The sequence below is a fragment of the Lepus europaeus genome, chromosome X, assembly GCF_033115175.1.
Source record: "Lepus europaeus isolate LE1 chromosome X, mLepTim1.pri, whole genome shotgun sequence".
Classification (NCBI taxonomy): domain Eukaryota; kingdom Metazoa; phylum Chordata; class Mammalia; order Lagomorpha; family Leporidae; genus Lepus; species Lepus europaeus.
In genome coordinates, this window is record NC_084850.1 from 128,726,798 (window position 1) to 128,753,291 (window position 26,494).

Below are 26,494 nucleotides of genomic sequence, written 5' to 3' on the forward strand. Positions count from 1 at the left end.
ATAACGTTCTGGCAATGGGTGACAGGAAAGGCCTTGCCCTTGCTGTCAAATTCCCAGGTTGGGAGCCACGTTAAAACTCAACTAACTTTGAGGTTAATGAATCAGCAACTTGTCAGACCCGGAGTCGCGGTTTTGTTACAAAGCGGCAGGAGGCCGGCGGTAGCCAGCAGAGGGCGCCCGCTCCCATCGCCCTTTACTATGACGCAGCTCCCGCCCACTTCCTCCGCGACGGCTCCTCCTTTGGGCTCCCGGCCCCGCCCCCCCACGTTCTCTCCCGCCCGCTGCGAACCCTCCCAGAACGCGTCTACTCGGCCTTAACAATAAAGGTCAGTCGGCCACGCCTGCGCCATAGAGCCAGGGGGGCGGGCTCCGCCGGCGGCGGGAGGCGGGGAAAAGCTACGCAAGCAGCGGGCTCCGCCGGCGGCGGGAGGCGGGGAAGAGCTACGCAAGCAGCGGCGACGCCATTTGCTGCTGCCGAGCGTGGGCGCCGGTGGATCTGGGAAGAACTGGGCCGCGAGACTCCCGCGCACGCGACACGCTCCCCAGCGCTTGCTTCCTTCCGCGCGCTCCCCCTCGTTGGCCATCGCGCCCCCCGGAGAAGACCCCGCCGCCGCCGCCGCCGCCGCCGCCGCTCTACAGCCATCCGGAAAGAAATTAGAAACGCCGCGAGGCCACCGTCACCGCCATGCCAAAGAATAAAGGTAATGCCGTCCGGACCCCGGACCGCGGCTGCGCTCGGCCGAGCCTCCCCGGCCTGCCCTCGGCCTCCGGGTGGCCCAAGCCGCAGTGACCTTCCCGCTCGCCTTCCGTGCCCGAGGCTGGGTCCCCCGCACGCGGCTCTCCGCTCGGGAGAGGAGCAGGAAAGTTACTCGTATTTCCCAGTTTGCTCACAGTGGGGTGGAGCCGACGCCATTTTTGTAGGGCCTCCTGAGGGAGAACGTGGGGTTTTGCTTCTGATTCGCGCCAGCCTGACCGCGGTGTGATGGGGACCAGGGGCAGGATGTCCCCGAGGCGGCCTGAGCTTTCCCGATCCGCCCTGGTGTCCTTCCGGGGCTTGAGAGTCCAGCCCCGGGAGCAGTTCGGAACTTTAAAAGGGGGTTACTTGCTCTGGCGACCATCCGATGTTCCTCCATCGGCTTCGCTGTAGGCACTTGTTCCGTATTGTTGAGGCTGCTCCCTGCCCCTTGTCAGCAGTGGGGAAACCTCGATGCGTTTTTGAAAAGCTTCGTCTTTGGAGATTTACGCTCCTTCATTCCTTCCCAGTGTTTAACTTGATTTTTCCCCCCAGAAGACTTGCTCCATATTTAAGCCAAGTTTTCCACGTTTGCTTTTGGTCACGTGTATATCGTGGGAACAAAGACCTTCAAGTTCCCTCCACTCTGAAGCGAAACGTTCACGAATGGTCAGACTGCAGGACGTTTGTGCTTTCCAAAGTGGAGGGGCCACTCTTCACAAGCAGAGCGCTCCTAAAAAAAATGCTTTTGGTAGATGTAGTGTTTCTGTCATTTTATGCTACGTACAGTTTCTTGAAGACAAGTGTGGTCATCGAAGTGGGAAAACCATTGTGCTTCCCATGGGAGAAGGGCATATTGCACAGCCACAGGATGCCATCTTTGACGGACCTTCTTCCCCTGCCCCAGGCCTCCTTGGTTCTGTGTCCTACTTGACATTTTCTCTTCGCAGCTGTCGCTACCCACTGTCCCTGAGGGTACTTGAAGGTCTGTGCACGTGTGGTTCCCACAGGACGTTGCCACCTTGCCGCCTTCACAAATCTGACTTGCAGGTTTTTTTGTGGCTCGGACTTCTAATATCTCTAGGAAAGATGAGGTGATAAACAGAGTATTTTTAAAGCCTTATAATTTTCTTTTAATCCATGCAATCCTGATTTCTTCTAACATCAATAGGTATGTTATCCTCGCCTTCTTTCTGGTGATGAGTTTTCCAGTATAAGTTCTAAAGAGCAGGAATAGTATTTGTCTTAATCACATTGAGTTGCTAGGACTTGACACGTGGGAGATGCTCAATAAATATTTGTTGCACCGAGTCACCCCTCTTTTGACTCCACCCTTAGGTAATTAATAGGTTCCCCTTTGGTTCCAAGGGAACAGGACTTTTTTTTTTTTTTTTAAGATGTTATTTATTTATTAGAGAGGTAGAGTTACAGATAGAGAGAGAGAGGTCTTCCATCCACTGATTCACTCCCAGATGGCTGTAATCGCCAGAGCTGGGTTGATCTGAAGCCAGGAGCCAGGAGCTTCCTCCGGGTCTCCCACACGGGTGCAGGGGCCCAAAGATTCGGGCCATCTTCTGCTTTCCCAGGCCATAGCAGAGAGCTGGGTCAGAAGAGCAGCAACCAGGACTAGAACTGGTGCCCAAGTGGGATGCCAGCATTGCAGATGGCTGCTTAGCCAGCTATGCCACAACGCCGGCCCCCACTACATATAATTTTAAAATCACCAATCCTTTGGGCTGCTCATAGGTGGTTCATTTGAAGAATTGTTAAATTCGGATATATAATCAATAAACAGCAGTTATGAATAATCCTGCCCCTATTTGGAGCATCTACTCTAGTCTGAAGATCTGATAAAAATAATGGCTTGAAATACATTTCTCTCTCCAAGAATGCCTTAGATAGTGGACTCTTAATTTTCTTGGTCAGTAGCATAGAGCAATGTGAGACTTCCCCAGGGGAGAGTAGGTGCACTTGATTGAAGGTGTTGTCTGTCTTTGTAGTAACCAGTTAATTTTTATTTTTCATTTGAAAGGAAGAGGGAGAGAGATCTTCCTTCTGCTGGGTCTCTTCCCTAATGCCTGCAACAGCAAAGGCTACGCCTGACTGAAACAAGAACCCGAGTACTGGGGCTCCCATCTGCTGCCTCCCAGGCTGCACATTAGCAGGAAGGTGGATTGGAAGTGCATAGCTGGGACTCCATCTAGGCACTCCCTGATGGGATGCAGGCCACCCCACTGCTACACCAAATTCCTGCCCAACTTTTTATTATTTTTTTTGAGTAGTATCTGGATTGGTTTTTTAAAACTAACTGGTTTAAAGAGACAGAGCTCCCATCTGCTAGTTCACTCTCCAAATACCCACAAAGCCTGGGGGCCAGGAACTCAGTGGTGGCAGAAACCCAACCACGTAAGCCATCACTGCTGCCTCCCAGGATCTCCATCAGCAGGAAGCTGGAATTACGAGCCAGAGCCCAGAACCTAACCCATGGACGCCCGTGTAGGACATGCATATCAACCCCTGGGCCAGACACCCACTTCCAGCTCCATATTCTCCATCTTTGTAGTTGTGAATTTCTTCTGTTTCCAAGCTCTTGACATGAGTCCCTTGGTATCACTCCCACTTAGGGGCTTTCTCCCACTTTTTGGAAACGGCTACCAATGTGGCTTTGGTTCTGGAATGGGAACAAAATACCCTCATGGTGGGAGCTAAAAGCAGAAAGGGATTAAGAGTGAATCTGGCCATCCCTGCTCATTGAGTAGTCTTAGATGAGTTACTTAACTTCTGGGCTTCAGTGAACTCAGTTGGTAAAGCAGGAATAAGTGATATTCCCTGATTTGCTGACTGAGTAAACACAGGTTGTAATTGCATAGTATTTAAGGGTGTTGTCAGTGGGGTCATGTAACAGAAACAGATATTAAGGACTAAATTTGTTTTAAAAATTCTTGTTTTTATTTAAAAGGCAGGGAAACAAGCAGACAGATCTTCCTTCTCCTGGTTCACTTCCCAAATGCCCAGAATGCTTGGTTTGGTTCTTGGGCCAAAACCAGCAACCTGGGACTCAGTCTGGTCTCCCACGTGGATCAGAGGGACCCTACACTTGAACCATCACCTGCTAACACCCTGTGTGCACATTAGCAGGAAGCTAGACTCTGAATGGAACTGGGACTCAAATGGAGCCCCTGTGATATGGGATATGAGTGTTCCAAGTGCTAAACACTCATGCATAAATTGTTTTCAGTAGGGATTTCAATATTTATAGTACCCTGCTACTGAAAGTTTTGAAAATCAGAATTCTTTGTCTAGACACTTCCTTACTTTATTTTGGAAGCATCAGGTTCTTCGTATAGGACCTGGCTTCAGAAGACACCTAAGGGGTGGAGGTGGAGGTGGAATGGGGCAGCAGGTTAAGCTGTAGCCTGCAGTGCCAGCATCCAATATGGGCACCATTTTGAGTCCCAGCTGCTCCACTTCCCATCCAGCTCCTTGCCAGTACACCTGGGAAAGCAGCAGAAGATGGCTCAAGTATTTGGGCCCCTGCACCCATGTGGGAGACCTGAGTGAAGCCCTTGGATTGTGGCTTCTGCCTGACCCAGCCCTAGCCCTTGTGGCCATTTGGGGGATGAACCAGTGGATGAAATGTTTCTTTCTCCATCTCCTCCCCTCTCTGTAACTCAACCTTTCAAATAAATAAAATCTTAAAAAGGCATAGTAAGACTTCAACTTAGAAGAGTATGTATGGAGTTGTACTTTTTTAATTTTTTTGGAAAGGATGGGTGCTAAAGTGGAATGTTTTTCTATATAACTTTATGTAATATCTGCTGATGTATTTTATGTCAGAAACATCCCAAAAGGAAATTCCAAGGAGGGTAGAAGGATGATAATACATTAATGTTTAATATGGTTGGTGAATGTAAGCTTAATATGATTAAATAACCAAATTAGGTAAAAACCAAATTAGTTGAACTTTTGTTTTTGTAATCCTTAATTTACTTTCTTTTCATACTGTTTTGCAGACAATTAATGTCTTCCTCTTTAATTTTTTTAAACCATTAGGTAAAGGAGGTAAAAACAGGCGCAGAGGTAAGAACGAGAATGAATCTGAAAAAAGAGAGCTGGTATTCAAAGAGGACGGACAAGGTAAGCTTTTTCACAAGTTAAGACTCTTCTAAGATTAATTTATTTGAGAGGCAAAGTTGCAGAGAAAGACCAAAATCTTCCATCTGCTAGTTCACCCCCAAAATGGCCTCAACAGCCAGGACTTGGCCAGGCCAAAGCCAGGAACAGGAAACTCTGTCCAGGTCTCCTTCGTGGGTGGCAGGGACCCAAGAACCTGAGCCATCTTCTGGAATTTTGTAAAGATTTCTGTATTTGAAAGATAGAGTTAGAGTGTTTCCTTCTGCTCATTTACTCCTGAAGTAACTGCAGCAGCTGGGGCTGGGCAGGAACAAAGCCAGGAGCCAGGAATTTCACCCAGGTCTCCACATCATGATGGGGGCTCAATGTGTGGGCCATCTGCTGCTGCTATCCCAGGTGCATTTGCAGGGAACTAGGTTGGAAATGGAGCAGCTGGGACTTGAACATTATCGCTCATATGGGATGGCAATATTGCAAGTGTTACCTTAACCTGCTACACCACTCTATCAGCCCTGTTAAGACTTTTTTTAGAGGCCGGCGCCACGGCTCACTAGGCTAATCCTCCACCTGGGGCGCTGGATTCTGTCCCGGTTGCCCCTCTTCCAGGCCAGCTCTCTGCTGTGGCCTGGGAGGGCAGTGGAGGATGGCTCAAGTGCTTGGGCCCTGCACCCCATGGGAGACCAGGAGAAGCACCTGGCTCCTGCCATCGGATCAGTGCAGTGTGCCGGCCACAGTGGCCATTGACGGGTGAAAGTATGGAATTTCAATTGGTAAATTTATTTATTTTATTTATTTGGAAGAGTTAGAGAAGTCTTCCATCTGCTGGTTCACTCCCCAAATGGCCACAATGGCCTGAGCTGAGCCGATCCGAAACCAGGAGCTGCTTCTGGGCCTTCCATGTGGGTGCAAGGACCCAAGCACTTGGCCCATATTCTGCTTTCCCAGGTGCATTAGCAGGGAGCTGGATCAGAAGTGGAGCAGCTGGGACTTGAATCGGTGTCAGTATGGTATACTGGCACTGCAGGCCAGGGCTTTACCCCATTGTGCCACAGCGCCAGCCCCTTAATCTGTAAATTTATTATAGAAGGGATCCTATTCATAATCCTAGTAATAAATCTCATGTCCCTTTTGCTCTTCTCTATTTCTTGGCCATTTCCTGGTCTTTTCTGTCTGTACTGAGGATTGGTGGTATTTCTGGAAACATGCAAGTTTCCTTGTTTTCTTTTCTTTCTTTCTTTCTTTCTTTTTTTTTTTTTTTTTTGGACAGGCAGAGTTGACAGACAGAAAGGTCTTCCTTTTCCATTGGTTCACCCCACAATGACTGCTGCGGCCAGCGCACGGCGCTGATCCGAAGCCAGGAGCCAGGTGCTTCTCCTGGTCTCCTATGCGGGTGCAGGGCCCAAGCATTTGGGCCATCCTCCACTGCACTCCCGGGCTACAGCAGAGAGCTGGACTGGAAGAGGGGCAACCGGGATAGAATCCGGTGCCCTGACCGGGACTAGAACCCCGGTGTGCCGGCGCCGTAGATGGAGGATTAGCCTATTGAGCTGCGGCGCCAGCCAAGTTTCCTTGTTTTCTATAGACACTTAATTGTAACTAAGAATTAATTGTATAGTACAGAGGGAATTAAGCCTGCAAAGCTGTACTTCATAATTCTATTATTTGGAATAATGATGGAATTTTTTGTTGGTAAGTGGTGCTACACAGTGTGTTCAGTAGACCATGGGTTTTTGAAGGATGACTTGGAGGTTGTTAAAAACCTCTCCCTTCTCCAGTGCCAATATGTGATTCTGTTTAGTTGAAGACCTGCTACTTCTTTCATCATATGTCTCCTCAGAGCACATGACTTCAATGTATTGTGTACCATACTTAGGCAATTTAAAGTTACATCTATGGTATAGCCCATATCCCAGTTTCTCCTGCTGTCCCAATAATTTTCAGCACTTTAACAAAGAACTGTATTATCTTGTTACTGATTTTGTATTTTTCATTTTTTTGAGGGGGGGATTAGAGTGGAGGTAGAGAGAACTCCTGTCCACTGGTTCATATCCAAATGACTAACTGCTGGGGTTGGAGATGGGAGCTGGGAACCCAAATACTTGAGGAGCCATCACCAGTGCCTCCCAGCGTCTGCATTTGCAGGAAGCCTCGTGGAGACAGAAACTGGAGGCCGGAGTCAAATCCAGCTATGGGGACATAGGTGTCAGCCGTCAGGAAACATGCTCACTCCCTTTACAGAATTTTTGGTGAATTTATTCATGCTGTACAGATAAACAAATGAATGAAACAAATTTTCAGGTAAAAGACCTTTGATTAGCCTTAGTCATTCTTGCCTCTATTAGCATTTGTCTTTAGTGGGACAGATAATATTTGTTGATATTTTTCCCCACTTTGGAAGAGTTTCCCCTCTGAGTTCACCAAACTTTTTTTTTAAAGATTTATTTATTTATTTGAAAGGCAGAATTAACAGAGGCAGAGAGAGAGGTCTTCATCCGATGGTTCACTCCACAGTTGGCCGCAATGGCCGGAGCTGGGCCAATCTGGAGCCAGGAGCTTCTTCTGGGTCTCCCCATGTGGGTGCAGGGGCCCAAGGACGTGGGCCATCTTCTGCTTTCTCAGGCCATAGCAGAGAGCCAGATCAGAAGTGGAGCAGCTGGGACTTGAACCAATGCCCATATGGGATGCCAGCACTGTAGGCGGTAGCTTTACCTGCCATGCCACAGCACTGGCCCCCCTCACCAACCATCTTAAAGCACTCGAGAGGGTACTAGGCTCAGTGTATTCTGAGTCATTTACTTCCAAATGTCAACCCCTTGGATTCCTGGGTACCCTTTTAGAAAGATTTTGGTTGTTAAAAGTTTGCACTCCAGGGCCGGTGCCATGGCTTAACAGGCTAATCCTCTGCCTTGCAGTGCCGGCACACCAGGTTCTAGTCCCGGTTGGGGCGCCGGATTCTATTCCGGTTGCCCCTCTTCCAGGCCAGCTCTCTGCTATGGCCCGGGAGTGCAGTGGAGGATGGCCCAAGTGCTTGGGCCCTGCACCCGCATGGGAGACCAGGAGAAGCACTTGGTTCCTGGCTTCGGATCAGCGAGATGCGCCGGCCGTGGCGGCCATTGGAGGGTGAACCAACGGCAAAAAGGAAGACCTTTCTCTCTGTCTCTCTCTCACTATCCACTCTGCCTGTCAAAAAAAAAAAAATATATATATATATATATATATAAGTTTGCACTCCTTTCATTTGCCAAATGAAATTTTGTAAGATTTCTTCTAAAGGTTCTGAGAAAAAGGCTAGTCACAGTTGGGCAGGGTTCTTAATTTTTTTTTTTTTTTTTTTTGACAGGCAGAGTGGACAGTGAGAGACAGAGAGAAAGGTCTTCCTTTTGCCGTTGGTTCACCCTCCAATGGCCGCCGCGGTAGCGCGCTGCGGCCGGCGCACCGCGCTGTTCCGATGGCAGGAGCCAGGTGCTTATCCTGGTCTCCCATGGGGTGCAGAGCCCAAACACTTGGGCCATCCTCCACTGCACTCCCTGGCCACAGCAGAGAGCTGGCCTGGAAGAGGGGCAACCGGGACAGGATCGGTGCCCCAACCGGGACTAGAACCCGGTGTGCCGGCGCCGCAAGGCGGAGGATTAGCCTGTTGAGCCACGGCGCCGGCCTTTTTTTCTTTTTTTGACAGGCAGAGTTAAGAGAGAGAAAGGTCCTCCTTCCATTGGTTCACCCCCCAAATGGCCGCTATGGCCAGTGCACTGCGCCAATCTGAAGCCAGGAGCCAGGTGCTTCCTCCTGGTCTCCCATGCAGGTGCAGGGCCCAAGCATTTGGGCCATCCTCCACTGCCTTCCCAGGCCACAGCAGAGAACTGGCCTGGAAGAGGGGCAGCCGGGACAGAATCCGGCGCCCCAAGCAAGACTAGAACCCGGTGTGCCGGCACTGCAGGCGGAGGATTGGCCAAGTGAGCCACGGCACCGGCCCAAATATTTGTTAATTTTCTTTTGACTTGAAAGGCAGGGAGACAGAGGCAGAGAGATTTTCTGTCCACTGGTTGACTCTCAAATGCCCAAAACAGCCAGAGTTGGGCCAGGCTGAAGCCAAAAGTGCAGAACTCTGTGGATCTCCTGCCTGGGTAGCAGGGACCCAGGTACTTCAGCCATCACCTGCTGCCTCCCTTAGCAGGAAGTTGGAATTGGAAACAGCCAGGATCGAACCTAGGGGATGTGGGTATTCAAGCAGTCTCTACCTGGCCAAGGATTTGAATGTGACAGACTGATGAGGTATAGTGTACATTTTTTTGGACTAGCCGCCTTGACTTGGGTAGAGCATATAGTCATGAAGACAACTACCAGTCTACTCATTAAAAATAAGTGATAAATTCAAACATGTGAAATACCACTGGAGTCTTGGTTATAATTCTGACATTAACTAACTTGGTGTTTATAACTCCGTTGTATTTATGCTTTTACTACTATATAGATTTATTCCCATTCAATATACCTATGTGTTCTTGTCAGTTTTGTTTGGGTTATTTAGTTGCTTTTATCAAAAGTGAATAGTATCCCATGCTCTTTTATTCCTGCCCTCTGTCCAGAGTATGCTCAAGTAATCAAAATGTTGGGAAATGGACGATTAGAAGCAATGTGTTTTGATGGTGTAAAGAGGTTGTGTCACATCAGAGGGAAATTGAGAAAAAAGGTATGTGTGGAGATCTGCTTTATTCTAGTATAAAGTTGGTTATGGTGGAAATGCTTTATAGGTTTTATGGGACAAGGGCCTCATTTTTGTAAGTTCCTGGAGGATTTACCTATGTTTGACTTACCTATAATGTTAAACAGCAAGGTCTTTAATGTTAATTCTGTTGTTTAGAAAATCATTTGCATTATCTGTGTTGTATCCCTGCCTAAAAAGTTTAACCTGAATCTGAATCATGAAGAAACAATAAATCCAAAATAATGGGACATTCTATAAAACAAATAGCCCAGCTTTTAATAAAATGTCATAAAAAACATCTGGGGAGCTATTCCAGCCTCAAGGAGACTTAAAATTTGATGGTTTATAGTATGTGACCATTGTTTCAGTTCTGGTGTGGAGACTGGGGAGATAGCAGGAAAGGATATTAAGAAAATATGAATATGAATTATGTTAAGTAAATGTTGAATTAATGTTAAATTTCCTGAATGTGATCATGAATGGGTTGCCTTGTAAAGTAATGATTAATTCACCATCACAGTAGGTGTTTTTTATTTATTTATTTATTTATCAGGTTGTTTGAAAGTCCCAACACACACACATTAATTTGGTATGTTTCCAATTCAAAGAGATTTTGGAAGCTATAGGGCTTGGGAGTATAAAGAAAAGGAAGATAAAAACACATAATGTTTTGTTTTCATGAAATAGATAATAACCACTTCACAAATAATTTAATTTATAGACCAGTCATTGTTGTTCTGGAATTTCTTGATTCTTTGTTTTTATTTATTTATTTATTTATTTGAAAGTCAGTTACACAGAAATTTTCCATTCACTGATTCTCTCCCTAAATGGCCGCAAAGGTTGGGGCTGGACTAGGTAGAAGCCAGGAGCTTCATCCACGTCTCCTGGTTCAGGGTCCCAAAGACTTGGGACATTTTCCTCTACTTTCCTAAATAGATTAACATAGAACTGGGTTGGAAATGGAGCAGACAAGACTTGAACTGTTGCCCAGATGGGATGCTGGCATTGCAGGTGGTGGTTTAACCTGCTTTGCCACAACACCAGCTCCAATGTTTGTTTATAAGTATAACATACAGTGACTTTTCTTTTATAGGTTTGGATAAATACCTCAGACATTATATTGGTTGGTCTTCGAGACTATCAGGTAAATATTATATTTAAATTTTTCATTGTTTCCTAGAGCCATTTCTTAAGAGCTAGTTTGGTTTTAGGCTTTGTGTGAGATATTCTAGGGATTATGATTCCCACATGCCAGTATGTCAGCATATGAAATTTACATGAAACTAAATGGTCCTTTTTGGAATGAGTGGTTTTTGCAGTTTTTAATGCATCTTTAAATCAAAATTTGGGAACCATTACTTGAGGCAATACAGATGAATGAGTCAAGCTCTCATTCTACCTAGTCTTACAGCTTGGTATTGGAGAAAATAAGACAAGGGCACAAGTAATTATATCATGTACATACTGGCGTAAGTATGTGCTACAAGTTTAGATGAGCACTTAGGGAAAAAAGGGTTGTTGCCCTTCGTTGTTTCTACCCTGACTCATTGAGAGTCTGAACTCAATTTGATTTCCACCTGCTAAAATTCATCCCCATGTAATTATCTCTTTTTAGAGTCTTGATTCTACTTTGATTTTGTTTTGTTTTGTTTTGTTTTGTTTTTGACAAGCAGAGTGGACAGTGAGAGACAGAGAGAAAGGCCTTCCTTTGCCGTTGGTTCACCCTCCAATGGCCGCTGTGGCTGGTGCACTGCAGCCGGCGCACCACGCTGATTTTTAAATATATATTCCAGAATAAAGAATGAAAAGCTTCACTTTAATTCACTGATTCTCAACTATGGGTGATTTTGCCCTCCGGAGGACATTGGCAGTGTCTAGAGACATTTCTGATTATCAGAACTGACGGAGGGGTGAAGTATTGCCAGCATATGTAGTAGGTGGAGACCAAGGATGATGCTGAATATCTTAAAATGCATAGTATCACATCCTGCAACAAAGAATTTTCTGACCTTCAAAATAATCAGTGAGAATGCCTGCTTCAACTTCATAGCATTTTAATGTCCATTTTCTTCTTTTGATTGCAACAATGTAACAACAGTTGTTTGACAGTGTTGTGAAAGGAGTAACATTCCAACTGTACAGTACAGCCAGGACTATGTCTTTTGATTTGTAATCTCCCGTGATTGTTCTTCTGTGTCTTTGCCATTTAAAGGGTAGTCTGGTGATAGGTAACATCACTCTGTTCCTGGAGCTTGTTAGAAATGCAGATTCTTTTTTTTTTTTTTTTTTTAAAGATGTATTTATTTCTTTGAAAGACAGAGTTACACAGGGAGAGAGAGAGGTCTTCCATCCACTGGTTTACTCCCCACTTGGCCTCAGTGGCTGGAGCTGCACCGATCCGAAGCCAGGAGCTTCCTCCAGGTCTTCCACATGGGTTTAGGGGCCCAAGGACTTGGGTTATCTTCTACTGCTTTCCCAGGCCGCAGCAGAGCTGGATTGGAAGTGGAGTAGCCGGGATTCGAACCGGTGCCCATATGGGATGCCGGCACTGCAGGTGGTGGCTTTACCTGCTACTCCACAGCTCCAGCCCCAGAAATGCAGATTCTTGAACCCCACCCCAGGCCTCCTTATTTAGAACATGCATTTAACAAGATTTTCATGGAATTCTATAGACTTTACAAGTTTAAGTACTGATCTGAATTCCACTGCCTTTGAATTTTTTTTTTTTCCAGATTTCATTTTGTGAGGTAGAATTAAAGACAGAAAGAGGTCTTCCCGTCCACTAGTTCAGCCCCCACATGGCCACAAAGGCCAGAGCTGAGCTGATCCGGAGCCAGGAACTGGGAGCTTCTTCCAGGTCTCCCACACGGGTGCAGGGGCCCAAGCACTTGGGCCATCTTCTGCTTTCCCAGGCTTACAGCAGAGAGCTGGATCAGAAGTGGAGCAGCCGGGACTCAAACCAGCACCCATATGGGATGCCAGAGCCGCAGGTGGCGGCTTAGCCTACCATGCCACAGCGCTGGCCCCACTGCCTTTGAATTTAAAGTAATAATTTTTTTCTGGTAACTTAGATTCGATTCTTTTTTTTCTTTCTTTCTTTTTTTCTTTTTTCTTTTCTTTTTTTTTTTTTTTTTTTTGACAGGCAGAGTTAGACAGTGAGGTAGAGAGAGAAAGGTCTTCCTTCTGTTGGCTCACCCCCCAAAGAAGCCAGAAGCCAGGTGCTTCCTCCTGGTCTCCCATGCGGGTGCAGGGCCCAGGCACTTGGGCCATCCTCCACTGCCTTCTTGGGCCACAGCAGAGAGCTGGCCTGGAAGAGGAGCAACCAGGACAGAATCCAGTGCCCCAAGCGGGACTAGAACCTGGTGTGCCGGCACTGCAGGCGGAGGATTGGCCAAGTGAGCCGCGGCACCAGCCAACTTAGATTCTTTTCAAGTGAAGGAAGTGTAGGTATTCTAAGGCATTATTTTTGAGTGGAATATTTGTGTCAAGAAGCCCAAAGAAGTTTTTAAAGCACAGATTCTTGGACTTTACTTCACATCTACTAATGTGTCTACAGGAGATATAAAAGCTCCACAGGAAATTCTGATTGACATACCCTAAGAAGCACAGATACATGGAAAAGTATATTTCCTTAGAGCATTATAGTAGTCTCAGGTTTTTTTATTGCAGTGCTTGATCACCCTGCAAATTATAGTCCCAGGAAACTTTGATGTTTCAAAAGACTTATAATCAAAGGATGATAGTTAATAATCAAAACAATTGAGTGTGCATAGTTCTTATTAAAGTTAGATCTGTAAATATCTTTCCTCAGCTTATTGTTCCATCTTTCAATCATGTATAGTAAGCTTCTTTCTTGGTTAAATCCAAGGATATTTTTCAGAGGTTATGAAGAAACTTTAAAATATGGAAAAAGCTTTGTCAATCTGAAAATAATTTTATATGACATTTTATCATGATCAATTTTACTTGTTACTTGTCTCTCTTTAAGGATAACAAAGCTGACGTAATTTTAAAATACAACGCAGATGAAGCTAGAAGTCTGAAGGCGTATGGCGAGCTTCCAGAGCATGGTAATGTCTGAGTTATACTAACATGTCGTGGTTAGGTGAAACAATATTGGTAGAAGGTTGTGGATTTTGCATGTTCATTTTTGTACTAAACATGATCAGTTTCAAGACTGCCTATTACACCATCTTCCTGTACCAATAGGTACAATTGAATAGTGTCTTAGAACCTACTATATCATTTATAGTATAGTGTTAGGCTACCACAATAGTTCTCCAGTTTTCTGGTCTGAAAGCCCTTTATGGCAAGGATCAGCAAACTAAGCTTTTTTCTTAAAGTACCTCGCTGTTAGAATTCTGTTCATAATAAATGTACTTCTGGTGAGGAGTTATACTTTATAAGTCTTGGACTTTGGTGTGGTTCCAAAGAAATAACTTTTTGTGGTACTTATTTTAAAATTCCTCAAGAGGCCAGCGCCGCGGCTCACTAGGCTAATCCTCCGCCTTGCGGCGCCGGCACACCGAGTTCTAGTCTCAGTTGGGGCGCCGGATTCTGTCCTGGTTGCCCCTCTTCCAGGCCAGCTCTCTGCTGTGGCCAGGGAGTGCAGTGGAGGATGGCCCAAGTGCTTGGGCTCTGCACCCCATGGGAGACCAGGAGAAGCACCTGTTTCCTGCCTTCGGATCAGCACAGTGCGCCGGCCGCAGCTCGCCAGCCGCGGTGGCCATTGGAGGGTGAACCAACAGCAAAGGAAGACCTTTCTCTCTGTCTGTTTCTCTCACTGTCCACTCTGCCTGTCAAAAAAAAAAAATTCCTCGAGATTGTCAGTGTTCATCTGTGTTAAAAATGAAGGAAAGCGGTTACATATTGTCGATTTTTATAGTTTTCAAACCATCATATCCTTGTATCAGTATCCCATAGGGTTTTCTTTTTTTAAATTTTACTTATTTATTTTCATTTTATATGAAAGGCAAAGGGAGAGACAGACTGAAATACATTCCTTCCTCTGGTTCACTCTCTGAATGCCTGCATCAGCCAGGGCTAGATCCATTTGAAACCAGGAGCCCAGAACTCAAGGTCTCCTATATGGGTGGCAGGAACACAGATATTTCAGCTGTCACCTTCTGTCTCCTAGAGTGTGCGTTAGGAAGAAGCTAGAATGGGGAGCATAGCCAGCACTTAGACCCAGGGATTCAGGAGTGTCAGCCAGTAGGTAAACTGTGGGCTAAACACCCGTACCCCATAGGGGTTTTTTTGTTTATTTGTTTGTTTGTTTTAAAGATTTATTTATTTATTTGAAAGCCAGAGTTAGACACAGAGAGAAGGAGAGGCAGAGAGAGAGAGGTCTTCCATCCACTGGTTCACTCCCCAGATGGCCGCAAAGGCCGGAGCTGAGCCAATCTGAAGCCAGGAGCCTCTTCTGGGTCTCCCACATGGCTTCAGGGGCCCAAGGACTTGAGCCATCTTCTACTGCTTTCCCAGGCCACTGCAGAGAGCTGGATCGGAAGTGGAGCAGCTGGAACTAGAACCGGCACCCATATGAGATGCCAGCACTGCAGGCGGCGGCTTCACCTGCTGTGCCACAGTACTCCCCTCATAGGGTTTTTTCTGTTTTCTACCTCCAAATAGTAATGTAATATTTTTTTAATTTAAAAAAGGATTTATTTAAAAGGCAGAGTGACAGAGAAAGAACTCTTCCATCTGTAGATTCACTCCTGAAATGGCTGCCAACAGCCCTGGCTGGAAGCTGGGAGTCCAGAACTCCATCTGGGTCTCCCACATTGATGTCAGGGGCCCAAGTATTTGGACCATCATCTGCTGCTTTCCCAGGCACATTAGCAGGGACCTGGATCAGAAGTGGAGTACAGGGGCTGGTGCTGTGGTGTAGTGGGTAAAACTGCCACCTGCAGTGCTGGCATGTCATATGGGTGCCTTTTTTTTGGACAGGCAGAGTGGACAGTGAGAGAGAGACAGAGAGAGAGAGACAGAGAGAAAGGTCTTCCTTTGCCGTTGGTTCACCCTCCAATGGCTGTTGCGGCTGGCACACTGTGGCTGGTGCACCGCGCTGATCCGAAGCCAGGAGCCAGGTGCTTCTCCTGGTCTCCCATGGGGTGCAGGGCCCAAGCACTTGGGCCATCCTCCACTGCACTCCCGGGCCACAGCAGAGAACTGGCCTGGAAGAGGGACAACCAGGACAGAATCTGGTGCCGTGACCGGGACTAGAACCCAGTGTGCCGGCGTCGCAAAAGGACGATCAGCCTGTTGAGCCACGGCGCCGGCCATGGGCGCCTGTTTGAGTCCCGCCTGCTCCACTTCCGAATCCAGCCCTCTGCTATGGCCTGGGAAAGCAATAGAAGATGGCCCAAGCCTTTGGGCCGCTTTACTTGCGTGGGAAGCTCCTAGCTTCAGATTGGCGCAGCTCCAGCCGTTGTAGCCAAGTGGGGAAAACAAGTGAAGTACAGTGCTGCAGGTAGAGGCTTTACCTGCTACACCATAGTGCTGGCCCCTAGAATTGTAATGTCTGTGTCCCAATATTAGCAGATAGAGAAAAGTCTTTGTGATGTAAGATAGGAATTTGCAAACTTAGGGTGGAGGACCAGGCTTCACAGGCCATGTGGTGTGTGTTACAACTACCCCATTCTGTCATTGTAGTACACAAGCATGGCTACTTTGGATAAAACTTTTTTTTTTTTTTTTAAGATTTTATTTATTTGAGAGCTGGAGTTACAGACAGTGAGAGAGACATTGGTTCACTTCCCAAATGGCCGCAATGGCTGGAACTGCACCGATCTGAAGCCAGGAGCTTCTTCCGGGTCTCCACATGGGGTGACAGGGGCCCAAGCATTTGGGCCATCCTCTTTTGCATTCCCAGACTATCAGCAAGGAGCTAGATCAGATGTAGAGCAGCCAGGACACAAATCTGCTCCCATATAGAATGCTGCCATTACAGATGGCTGCTTTACCTGCTTCACCACAATGCCGGCCCTAGTAATAGATTTTTAATACAGAAAACATAAAACAAAAATGCTTCTGATAACCTCTTTAAAGGGGAAATGTACTTTATACCATATTGTTTCTTTGCACAGTGGACAGTGAGAGAGAGAGAGACAGAGAGAAAGGTCTTCCTTTTGCCGTTGGTTCACCCTCCAATGGCCGCCGCGGCTGGTGCGCTGCGGCCGGCGCACCGCGCTGATCCGAAGCCAAGAGCCAGGTGCTTCTCCTGGTCTCCCATGGGGTGCAGGGCCCAAGCACTTGGCCCATCCTCCACTGCCTTCCCGGGCCACAGCAGAGAGCTGGCCTGGAAGAGGGGCAACCGGGACAGAATCCAGCGCCCCGACCGGGACTAGAACCCGGTGTGCCAGCGCCGCAAGGCGGAGGATTAGCCTGTTGAGCCACGGCGCCGGCTATACTATATTGTGAGCCTGCATTTTTCACTTGGCAATTATTTTCGACTCCACTCTGTATTCTTTAAAAAAAAAAAAAAGGTTCGAATGACCATGAGAGAGGGGGAGAGCCAGAGAAAGAAATCTTCTATCCACTTATTCACTCCCCAGTTTCCCGCAGCAGCCAAGGGTGGGCCAGGCAAAGCCAGAAACACAGAACTCCATTCATGTCTCTGTATGGATGACAAGGACTCAAGTACTTGCCAGTAATCTGTTACCTTCCCAATTGCATTAGCAGGATGCTAGATGGGAAGCAGAGTAGCCAGGGCTCAAACCAGCATGCTGATAGGGAGGCAATACAGGTATCCCAGGTAGTAGCTTAACTCACTGTGCCATCAAGCCTGCCCCTTATTGTATATACTGAAAAGCACAGTTTTACCTAACTATGAAATTATTTTCTTGGCATATCTGTTCTAGAAAATGCTAGTTAGTATATTGGCAGTAGGACTAGCATGTCCTTACTCATTTTCATTGCTTATGGATATAGATGTCTTGTTTAAATCTTTGTGATTGATGAGTCTGATTAATGAATTAGCTATTCTCTTGAGAAAATGTTAGCATGTGCTCAAACTTTTTGAAGCCCACCTGGAAGTTGTAAAAGCTTCAGAATTAGTGTAATTGGAAGCTACCAAAAATGTGTTTGTGAACAAAAGAATATTATAGCACAAGTACTGTCCATTTGACATAGCAGTGACCTTACAGGAAATTTTGTTGTATAGTGTATTGCTATGTGTTGTTATGTAGGGTTGATGAATAGATGTTGGAAGGCTTTCTTCCTTTACTTTTTTTTTTTTTTTTTTTAAGATTTATTTGAAAGAGTGGCAGAGATTTTCCATATACTGGTTTACTCCCCAGATGGGCACTATGTCGAGCTCTGGGCGAGGCTGAAGCCAGGAACCAGGAACTTCATCCAGGTCTCCCATGTGGGTGGCAAGGACTCAAACACTTGGACAATCTTCCGCCATTTTTCCCAGGCCTTTAGCAGGGAAATGGATTGGAAGTGGAGCAGCCAGGAAACGATCTGGTACCCATACGGGATGCCAGCATTGCAGCAGCAGCTTTACCTGCTGTGCCCCAGGAAGGCTTTCCTTATAACGAATCTTTTTTTTTTTTTTTTTAAATTTTTGACAGGCAGAGTGGACAGTGAGAGAGAGACAGAGAGAGAGGTCTTCCTTTGCCGTTGGTTCACCCTCCAATGGCCGCCGCGGCCGGCGCACCGCGCTGATCCGAAGCTAGGAGCCAGGTGCTTCTCCTGGTCTCCCATGGGGTGCAGGGCCCAAGCAGTTGGGCCATCCTCCACTGCACTCCCTGGCCACAGCAGAGAGCTGGCCTGGAAGAGGGGCAACCGGGACAGGATCGGTGCCCCGACCGGGACTAGAACCCGGTGTGCTGGTGCCAGAAGGTGGAGGATTAGCCTGTTGAACCACGGCGCCGGCCTTATAACGAAACTTTGAGCTGTTACAAGTTTGGCTGATGAGAGTATCCTTTTAGGATGTGACATTGAGTATCAGACCTACTTCTTAAAGTGGGCAAATGCTCATTTTAAAAACATCTTAATTATATGAGTGCATGTGTTTGTATCTTTAGCGAAAATCAATGAAACTGATACATTTGGCCCTGGAGATGATGATGAAATCCAGTTTGATGACATTGGAGATGATGATGAAGACATTGATGATGTAAGTAGATATACCTCACGTTTTCTGCTTTCTGTTCGTGGAAATCCAGAGAGAAACCTCCTCTTTCCCTAAATTCCTTTAATTCTAAGAATTAAAGACTTCCTGGTATATTTTGAGTCTTATCAAAGAATTGAAATATTCCAAAGTATTTAGAGGCCACCTGATCAGTCTGTTACTTTTAGAATTCTTAAAATCCTATTCAGTGTTTCTCATGAAAAATCTCAGTTATTGCTTTGGCAGTATGAATGTCAAGCCCTTTATTCATAACTTGTTTAATTAAAAATATCTGAAGAGATAGCTGTTAAGAAATTTAGTAGGCACTTGAGAAATACAAGATCTTATCAAAGGGGCATTCCTTCACAACTGTATTGTTAGTATATTGAAAGAAAAATCTTGCTTCAACTTGATACGAAGCATTGAATTAGAACATACACTGAAATCCTTGTTAAAATGGTGGCCTGTTGCCAGTTAGTATATCTGATGAGTATGCACTGTTGGCAGCCTCTTGATTTCTGGTCAGTGTGTTTACTTTGAGGAAAGTATTTTTCGTAACAGTAAAGCAATAGTGCCCGTAGGAGTGAATGTCTCACTGCACTTCTGCTTCACAGAAGTTTATATTTGAATGAAATTCTAACTTGGTCATCTGGTGGTATAAATTTGATTATTACAATGATATCATAAGTTACTCTTAGACCTGTATTGGGTCCTTGGTTTCAACCCTCTACGTAAAATGTTGTTCACAAGCCACCTCCTTATATATTCCACTAATGTTTCATTTGCCTCAAAGTTGAAACTTTACAGTACCTAAAGAAGTTGTTCCTGACCAACATTGTGCAATAAAATTACCAGATTTCAAAAAATGCACACCTGGTCTTGAGGGACTAGGATGTAGTCACATGTGATAGCTACCAAAATTCTACAATTAACATTTTGCTGTGTAGTCTGCAGGGGAGAATGATTCTAGAATCCTCTGTTGATACCAGAATCCATGAATGTCCAAGTGTCATAAATAAAATTGCATCTGTGAATTGCTTATAACGCATAACACATTGTAAATAGTTGGTATACTGTATAATTCCCAGTCGGTTGAGTCTGCAGATGTGGAACTCAGGAACGTGGCAGGTGTGGGGAGGCTGATTTATTTATTTGGAAGCAGTGCCCAGAACAGCCAGGGCTGGGCCAGACTAAAGCCTGGGGCCAGGAATTCCACCTGAGTTTCCCATGTGGATGGCAGGAATGTGTACACTTGGACCATTATCCACTGCCTCTCAAGTGCTTCATCAGGAAGCTGGATTGAAAGTACAGAGTAGCCAGGACTTGAACCTGGCACTCAGATATGGTATGCAGGCATCCCCAGTAGCATCTTAACTGACTGTACCACAGCGATCCCCACTCCCCATCCTGTTTTGTATTTTGATGCATCTCTAAATCATTTAGAATAATCATAAATACACCCCAGTGTGCATATGCATTTTAAAGTTTTAAACAGTACAAGGCTGGCTGCAGTTTGTGCTGGCATCCCATGTTGGAGCCCTGGTTCCAGTCCCAGCTGCTGCATTTCCAATCCAGTTCCCTGCTAACGTTCTTGGAAAAGCAGAACGTGACTCAAATACTTAAGCCCCTGCCACCCACATTGAAAACCTGGGTTTCAGGCTCCTAGTTTCGGCCTGGACCAGCCTAGGCCATTATGGCCATCTGGGGAGTTCTCTTATGACCTGAGGACCTAAGCTATTTCTCCAGATGGTTTATAGGCGTCCTAGTCATCGCTGTTACCAGATTGACCCAGGAAGAATTAGATCACGTTTGTCCTGTTCTTTTTTTAAGATCTATTTATTTATTTGAAAGGCAGACTGACAGAGACAGGCAGAGAAAGAGGTCTTCCATCCCCTGGTTTCCTCTCAGATGGCCACAAAGGCCAGAGCTGTGCCAGTCCTAAGGCAGAAGCTTCTTCCGGGTCTCTCACATGGGTGCAGCGGTCCAAAGACTTGAGCCATCTTCCACTGCTTTACCAGGCCATAGCAGAGAGCTGAATTGGAGGTGTAGCACCCGGGACTCATATCCATATGGTATGCCGGCACTGCAGGCAGCAGCTTTACCCACTACGCCACAGTGCTGGCCCCTCTTTTCCTTTTTTTAAAGATTTATTTATTTATTCAAAAGTTAGAGTTACATAGAGAGTGAGAGGTCAATCTTCCATCTGTTGGTTCACTCTGCGGATGGCTGGCAGTGGCCAGGGCAGAGCCACGCCGAAGCCAAGAGCTTCATTGAGTCTCCCACGTGGATGGCAGGAGCCCAAGCACTTAGGCAATCTACTGCTGCTTTTCTCAGGCCATTAGCAGGGAGGTGGATCAGAAATAACATTACCAAGGAGATGATACAGATTTATTGATAGCAGGCTGGGACTTAGAAAAACCGGGCGCATGAAATTTCTTCATCTGACTGGATTTGTTTCCCAGATAGCCGAAGGCGGTGAAAGTCTTCCTCATATGTAGTAGACCCTTGGAATGTGAGAATTTTTCTTCCTTTACTATGATGATCTTTTCTCTTTCAGATCTAAGTGGAACTCAGCATTTTACATTCCAATTTTTCCGAAGATTGTCCTGCAGTTTGGATTTTGGCCATGACCCTTAAAGAAGATTGAAATTTCATTAGCATGATTGCAGTTTGTTCAGGCAGACTGATTTATTTCTTTGAAAACTGATAATGTTGAATGATCTTAAGTGAGATGTTAAGGCTACCTTGTTCTTTTGATGTAATGGAGCTTATGGGTAGAAGACCACATCTATTTAAAAAAAAAAAAAAAAAATTACTGCCTATCCTGCTTTGACCACTTCCAGTAAGTAAATAGATGTTTTGAATAAGCCATTTGTCTTGTACTCATTATGGATTCTGAATAAGCCCTAGTTTTGACTAGTCTGTACAGTGTGTTCCTGTATACTCTAGTTACGTAGGTGTTTCCTAAAATGTAAGGAAGACAGAAATCTGCATTTGAAGTAAAAAATGATGTCTGGTTTTCATATTTAAGTAGTATATGGCTATTTTTATACTAATTTTGGTATCATACACATTCTTTTCATGATCTTATTTTGCCATAAATATATCTATAAAAAGCATTTCTAAAATGTAGTTTTTAAGAAACTGGGTTTTAATAACAATTTTGAATTTGTAAGGTTGGTAGTTACAGAAATTGAACACTAGGTGGCACACAGTTATCATTGGAAATATTGATATAATTGTTGACTTTTTTTTTTAACTTACTATGGATAGGAAATTTCCCAACCAAAAAATTGATTATGTGCATGTATGTAAAATATTTTTACAGAACAAAAAAATTATGTTAAAAGTGTTATTTTTCAGAAGTCATATACATGTAAGCTACAATTTTGAGTGCTTTATAAACAGTTAAAGTATATATAAATGAGATTTTAATTTTGTGACAACGTGTACAAATTAAGCCTTTTTCAACCTATCCCTAAGCTAGGGAAAGAGAAGGAAATAATAAAAAGATGGTCTCCAGTTTCTGAATGGAAGAGAAATACAATAAAATATTATGCTGCAGACTACATTATGCCCTTACTTTGTGTTAAGGATACATTTTACTTGGATAGATTTTTGTTTTTCCCTCGTATTGGGAATTTTGGTTTACGCTTCCTTATTCAGTTTTTAGATATCAACTCAAAAAATGAAGTTAAGGTTGGGCTAATTAGACTTCAGCCACACTGAAATCATGTGCAATTTGAAAAAAAGACCTACATTGTATAGATTGTGGAATTTTTCTTGATTTCCAAAGAACTTTATAGTAATGAAATATAATGCACAAGGCAGTAAACACACACATGGCTTCAAAATACCTTCACATGCCTTCAAAAAAATAAGCAAATCTTCTCGAATCATACTCTTGCTCTGATTTCTTAAATGTGCAGACTCTAGATTCAAAATCTGAGGTACTGTAAAGCATTAAGTTAAAGAATGGCAATTTGAATAGAATGTATAGTTTGTAACACCTGTTTGCTTTTCTTTGGAATGTCTGAACACTTAACTAGGTGGAATGGATCTGAGGCCAACGGCTGGTTTTTAATATTCATGGAAAACCAGCCTTGAAATATTTATTTAGCAATTGTCTTCACCTGTAACCTAAAGCCAAGATATTTAGGCTCCTGTACATAAAAGTATTTTGCAAATTTTATGGTATCTGTAGATCCTTCCAAGTTATTTTATCAAGAGTATTTGATCTCTGCATATGTGATACAGTTCCTATTCAGGATAGTATAAGTCGGACATTAGCTTCTCTACTTCAGTCCTGTAATAAATATGGTTTATCTGGAGAGTTTTTAAAATTATGACTATGACCCCAGTTCATGTATTTGCTGGTGATATATTTTTTCTTGTCTAGGTAGTAACCACCCAGTCTAGTGCTGTTGCATCCTGGAAAAATCTCAGATCATGATTAAAATAGTTGAGGTAAAGTTGTAGCTCATGCAGCGCTACTTGGGGGAATTATTTTACTAACATATATTTGATGTGGAAATTTTATAGTTCTATTGATTGGATTGTACTTCAAGTAAGGAATGGAAGTGGTCCTCAAGAATTTCTTTTTAATATTTTTAGCTATATTCTTTGGCTCCTATAATATACTATAATGCTAAGAAAGAGAATAAAATATTTGAGAAATCTTAAGAATGATGGTTTTACTCTTAAGAGGGTATAACAGTTACTACTCATGAATTTGAGAAGGTTGGATTTTTTGTGCATTTATCCCACTTCCAGTTACAATATAAATATGTTGTTTTACTAAAGTGACTAAATAACCAAACCAAGCATTTGTGTGTAAAAAGACTTGCCAAGATTTGATTGTTTGATTTGTTTGTTGAATCTTTCTTGCACATCCATCTTCTGAAGAGGCTTCTTATCGTTAAAAAGTATCCTCAAGAGTCTGTAAACTCTGCATGGTGGAATTGCTTCTCTTTTAGTGAGGAATGGCCGTTGGTTTACTCACCACATCTCTGGAATCATGACTAAATGGTTGCTTATAAAACTCTTTGTGACTTGTACTTTAGCTTAATCTCATCTGTCTTACATAAACATTAAGTTATGATGTTGACATCTTTAATATAAGTATAAGCTGCTGTCAGTATTGACTTCAGAATAATTCTGAGTAGTCAAATAGATAAAAGCATGTTTTGAATAAAATACCTAGCTAGATTTCTACTGTGTACAGATTTAACATCCAGTATTGACTGGCTGGACAGTTACAAGTATCAGAAATGAAAGTGAGGTTCTTTGTGTTACCTGACTGTCATAATTATTAAAAGGATTTGTGTTGGTATGATGTTTATTGTTATCCTGCTTAGTAAGGGTAAGTTTCACTTAGACTTTTGGGATGCACATGAACTTTTGCTCACTACTTTGTTTTTGGTTTACTTTCAACCACCATCCTTTTATCCTTGCTTTTTTTTCTTCCTAGTCAAAAAAGAACAAAATCTGAATCAAGTCTTACTACAAGTGTGAAAAGATACTAGGCTCTCAGGTATCAGATGAGTACCACAATTTGGAGAGTGTATTGGACTTGTCTTCCCAGCTGCCAGGTATTTCTGAGGCAGTGTGCTGGAAAGAAGAACGTGGGTCCTGGGCTCAGATAGCCTGTACCCCAAGCCCTGTAAGATGGAGATAAGAACACTACTGCCTCTCAGAATTATTGGGGAAGATTCATGATTTATAGATTTTTTTGGATGTGTAACACCTACAGCAGTGTCTGCCTCTTCACTTGATATCCACGATTGTGTGTGATAGAAGATGCATGTCTTCTGTATTCTCTCTTTGCCATTTGTTTACTTGCAATCTTTGATTCCTGTGAAAGAAGGAACATGTGGAATATAGTACATTCATGTCAACATGATCTTTAATTGCTACCAGCCTCATTTAATTAAACATGAGACTAACAGATGGAAGTTCCTGAGTTGCTTGAAGATATTTTACAGAATTTCAGCTGCTCTATAGTACATTAAAGTTTATAGTTATTAATATTAATAGCTCTGGTAACATTTTCATTTCAAGTCTTTAATGAATCCCTTTATGTCCTTTTACTATATAGATTAATGACAGCTCATTAGTGCTGACTGATTTGCAAGTTTCCTTTCCCATCATTTGGAAATGATGTAAAGAAATCACATGGAAACTAGTGCAAGTAGAAAATAAAATATGAAATGACTTTCAACAGTGTATACAATTGATTCTTTACAAGCTGTTTATAACATTTTAAATTCTTAAATTTTGTTCCTGGTGTTTCTTTTTTGAAAATCTGAGATTTTAGAGGCTGAATATAATGAGAAGGTATCCATTTCTAGTTTTTATTTTTGTCTCCTTTTGCTTGTTTGATCTGAATGAAATCCATTTAGTCATATTCCAAATACAGGATTATATTTTCTTGGTGAGTAAACTTGCTACAGACCTCTGCTGAAGAAGACATTTTCTAATGGTAGATCAGTTGGTCAGAATAACCTCAAATTGCCAAAATCTCATTCAAACAGACCTTTTTTGTATTCTGGATACCTATAGAGGAAGTAGATTTTTTTAAAAAAAAGATTTATTTATTTGAAAGAGTTACACAGAGAGAGAAGGGTCTTCTATCCAGTGGTTTACTCCCCAATTGGCCGCAACGTCCAGAGCTGCGCCGATCCAGAGCCAGGGGCCAAGAGCTTCCTCCAGGTCTCCCACACGGTTGCATGGGCCCAAGGACTTGGGCCATCTTCTACTGCTTTCCCAGGCCATAGCAGAGAGCTGGATCCGAAGTGGAGCAGCTAGGTCTGAAACCGGCTCCTATATGGGATGCTGGCGCTTCAGGCCAGGGCGTTAACCCGCTGTGACACAGTGCCAGCCCCAGAGGAAGTAGATATTTATACTCCTGGCCAGCTTGCTCCCTCTTAAAAGGCTAGTCTTCATTCTAATTCATGTTGTTTTTCTTTTTTGTGTGTGTGATTTATTACTTGAAAGGCAGAGTGACAGAATCTTCCATCCACTCCCAAACAACCACAACGGCCAGGGCTGGCTTGATCCAAAGCCAGTAGCTTCTTTTGGATCTCCCATGTATGTGTCAGGGGATTAAGCACTTGGGCCATCTTCCACTGCCTTCCCAGGTGCATTAGCAGAGAGCTGGATTGGAAATAGAGCAGCCAGGACTCCAACCTGTGCTCATAGGGGATGCTTACACCCCAGGCAGCAGTACCCATATGCCACAGTGCTGGCCCTGCATTGTTTTTTCCGTTCACAGTTTGATAATGGTAGGTCAAAAGTGGGGCCAAAATCTGTCAAACCCCATTACTAATCTGTACTGTCAGACATGAAGTTGGGTTTTGCAAGTACATAGTTAGGATTTTTAAACAACTCATAAAAATCTCAGGATAGGGGCTGGCACTGTAGCATAGAAGGTGAAACCTCCGTCTGCTGTGCCGCCATCCCACATGGGTGCCGTTTCGAGTTCCAGCTGCTCTACTTCTGATCCAACTCCCTGCTAGTGCACATGGGAAAGTGGTGGAAGATGGCCCAAATACTTGGGCTCCTGCACCCAAGTGGAGGACCCACAGGAAGCTCCTGGCTTTGGTCTGGCCCAGCTGTGGCTATTTGGGCAGTGAAACCGTGGATGGAAGATTGATCAATCTCTTCTCTGTATTTCTGCCTTTCAAATAAAAATAAATCTAAAAAAATCAGTATAATGAAAGTTTTCTTAATTTGGTAGTTTGTTAATGAGGAAGAAATCAAACTTTCTTCTGTGCTTTCCCACAAAGATCAACACAGAAGACAT

At 44.1% G+C, this 26,494-nt stretch overlaps 1 protein-coding gene across 1 annotated transcript; it reads left to right on the forward strand.

The window, feature by feature from the left end:
• The first annotated feature begins 471 nt into the window (after positions 1–471).
• EIF1AX (eukaryotic translation initiation factor 1A X-linked) lies at positions 472–24,910 on the forward strand. The gene is made up of 7 exons (XM_062182906.1): positions 472–701; positions 4,787–4,870; positions 9,451–9,554; positions 10,666–10,716; positions 13,561–13,642; positions 18,605–18,696; positions 21,248–24,910. Exons 1-7 carry the CDS (start codon positions 686–688, stop codon positions 21,251–21,253), a joined length of 435 nt encoding a protein of 144 aa, XP_062038890.1. The 5' UTR covers positions 472–685; the 3' UTR covers positions 21,254–24,910.
• The last annotated feature ends 1,584 nt before the right edge of the window (positions 24,911–26,494 follow it).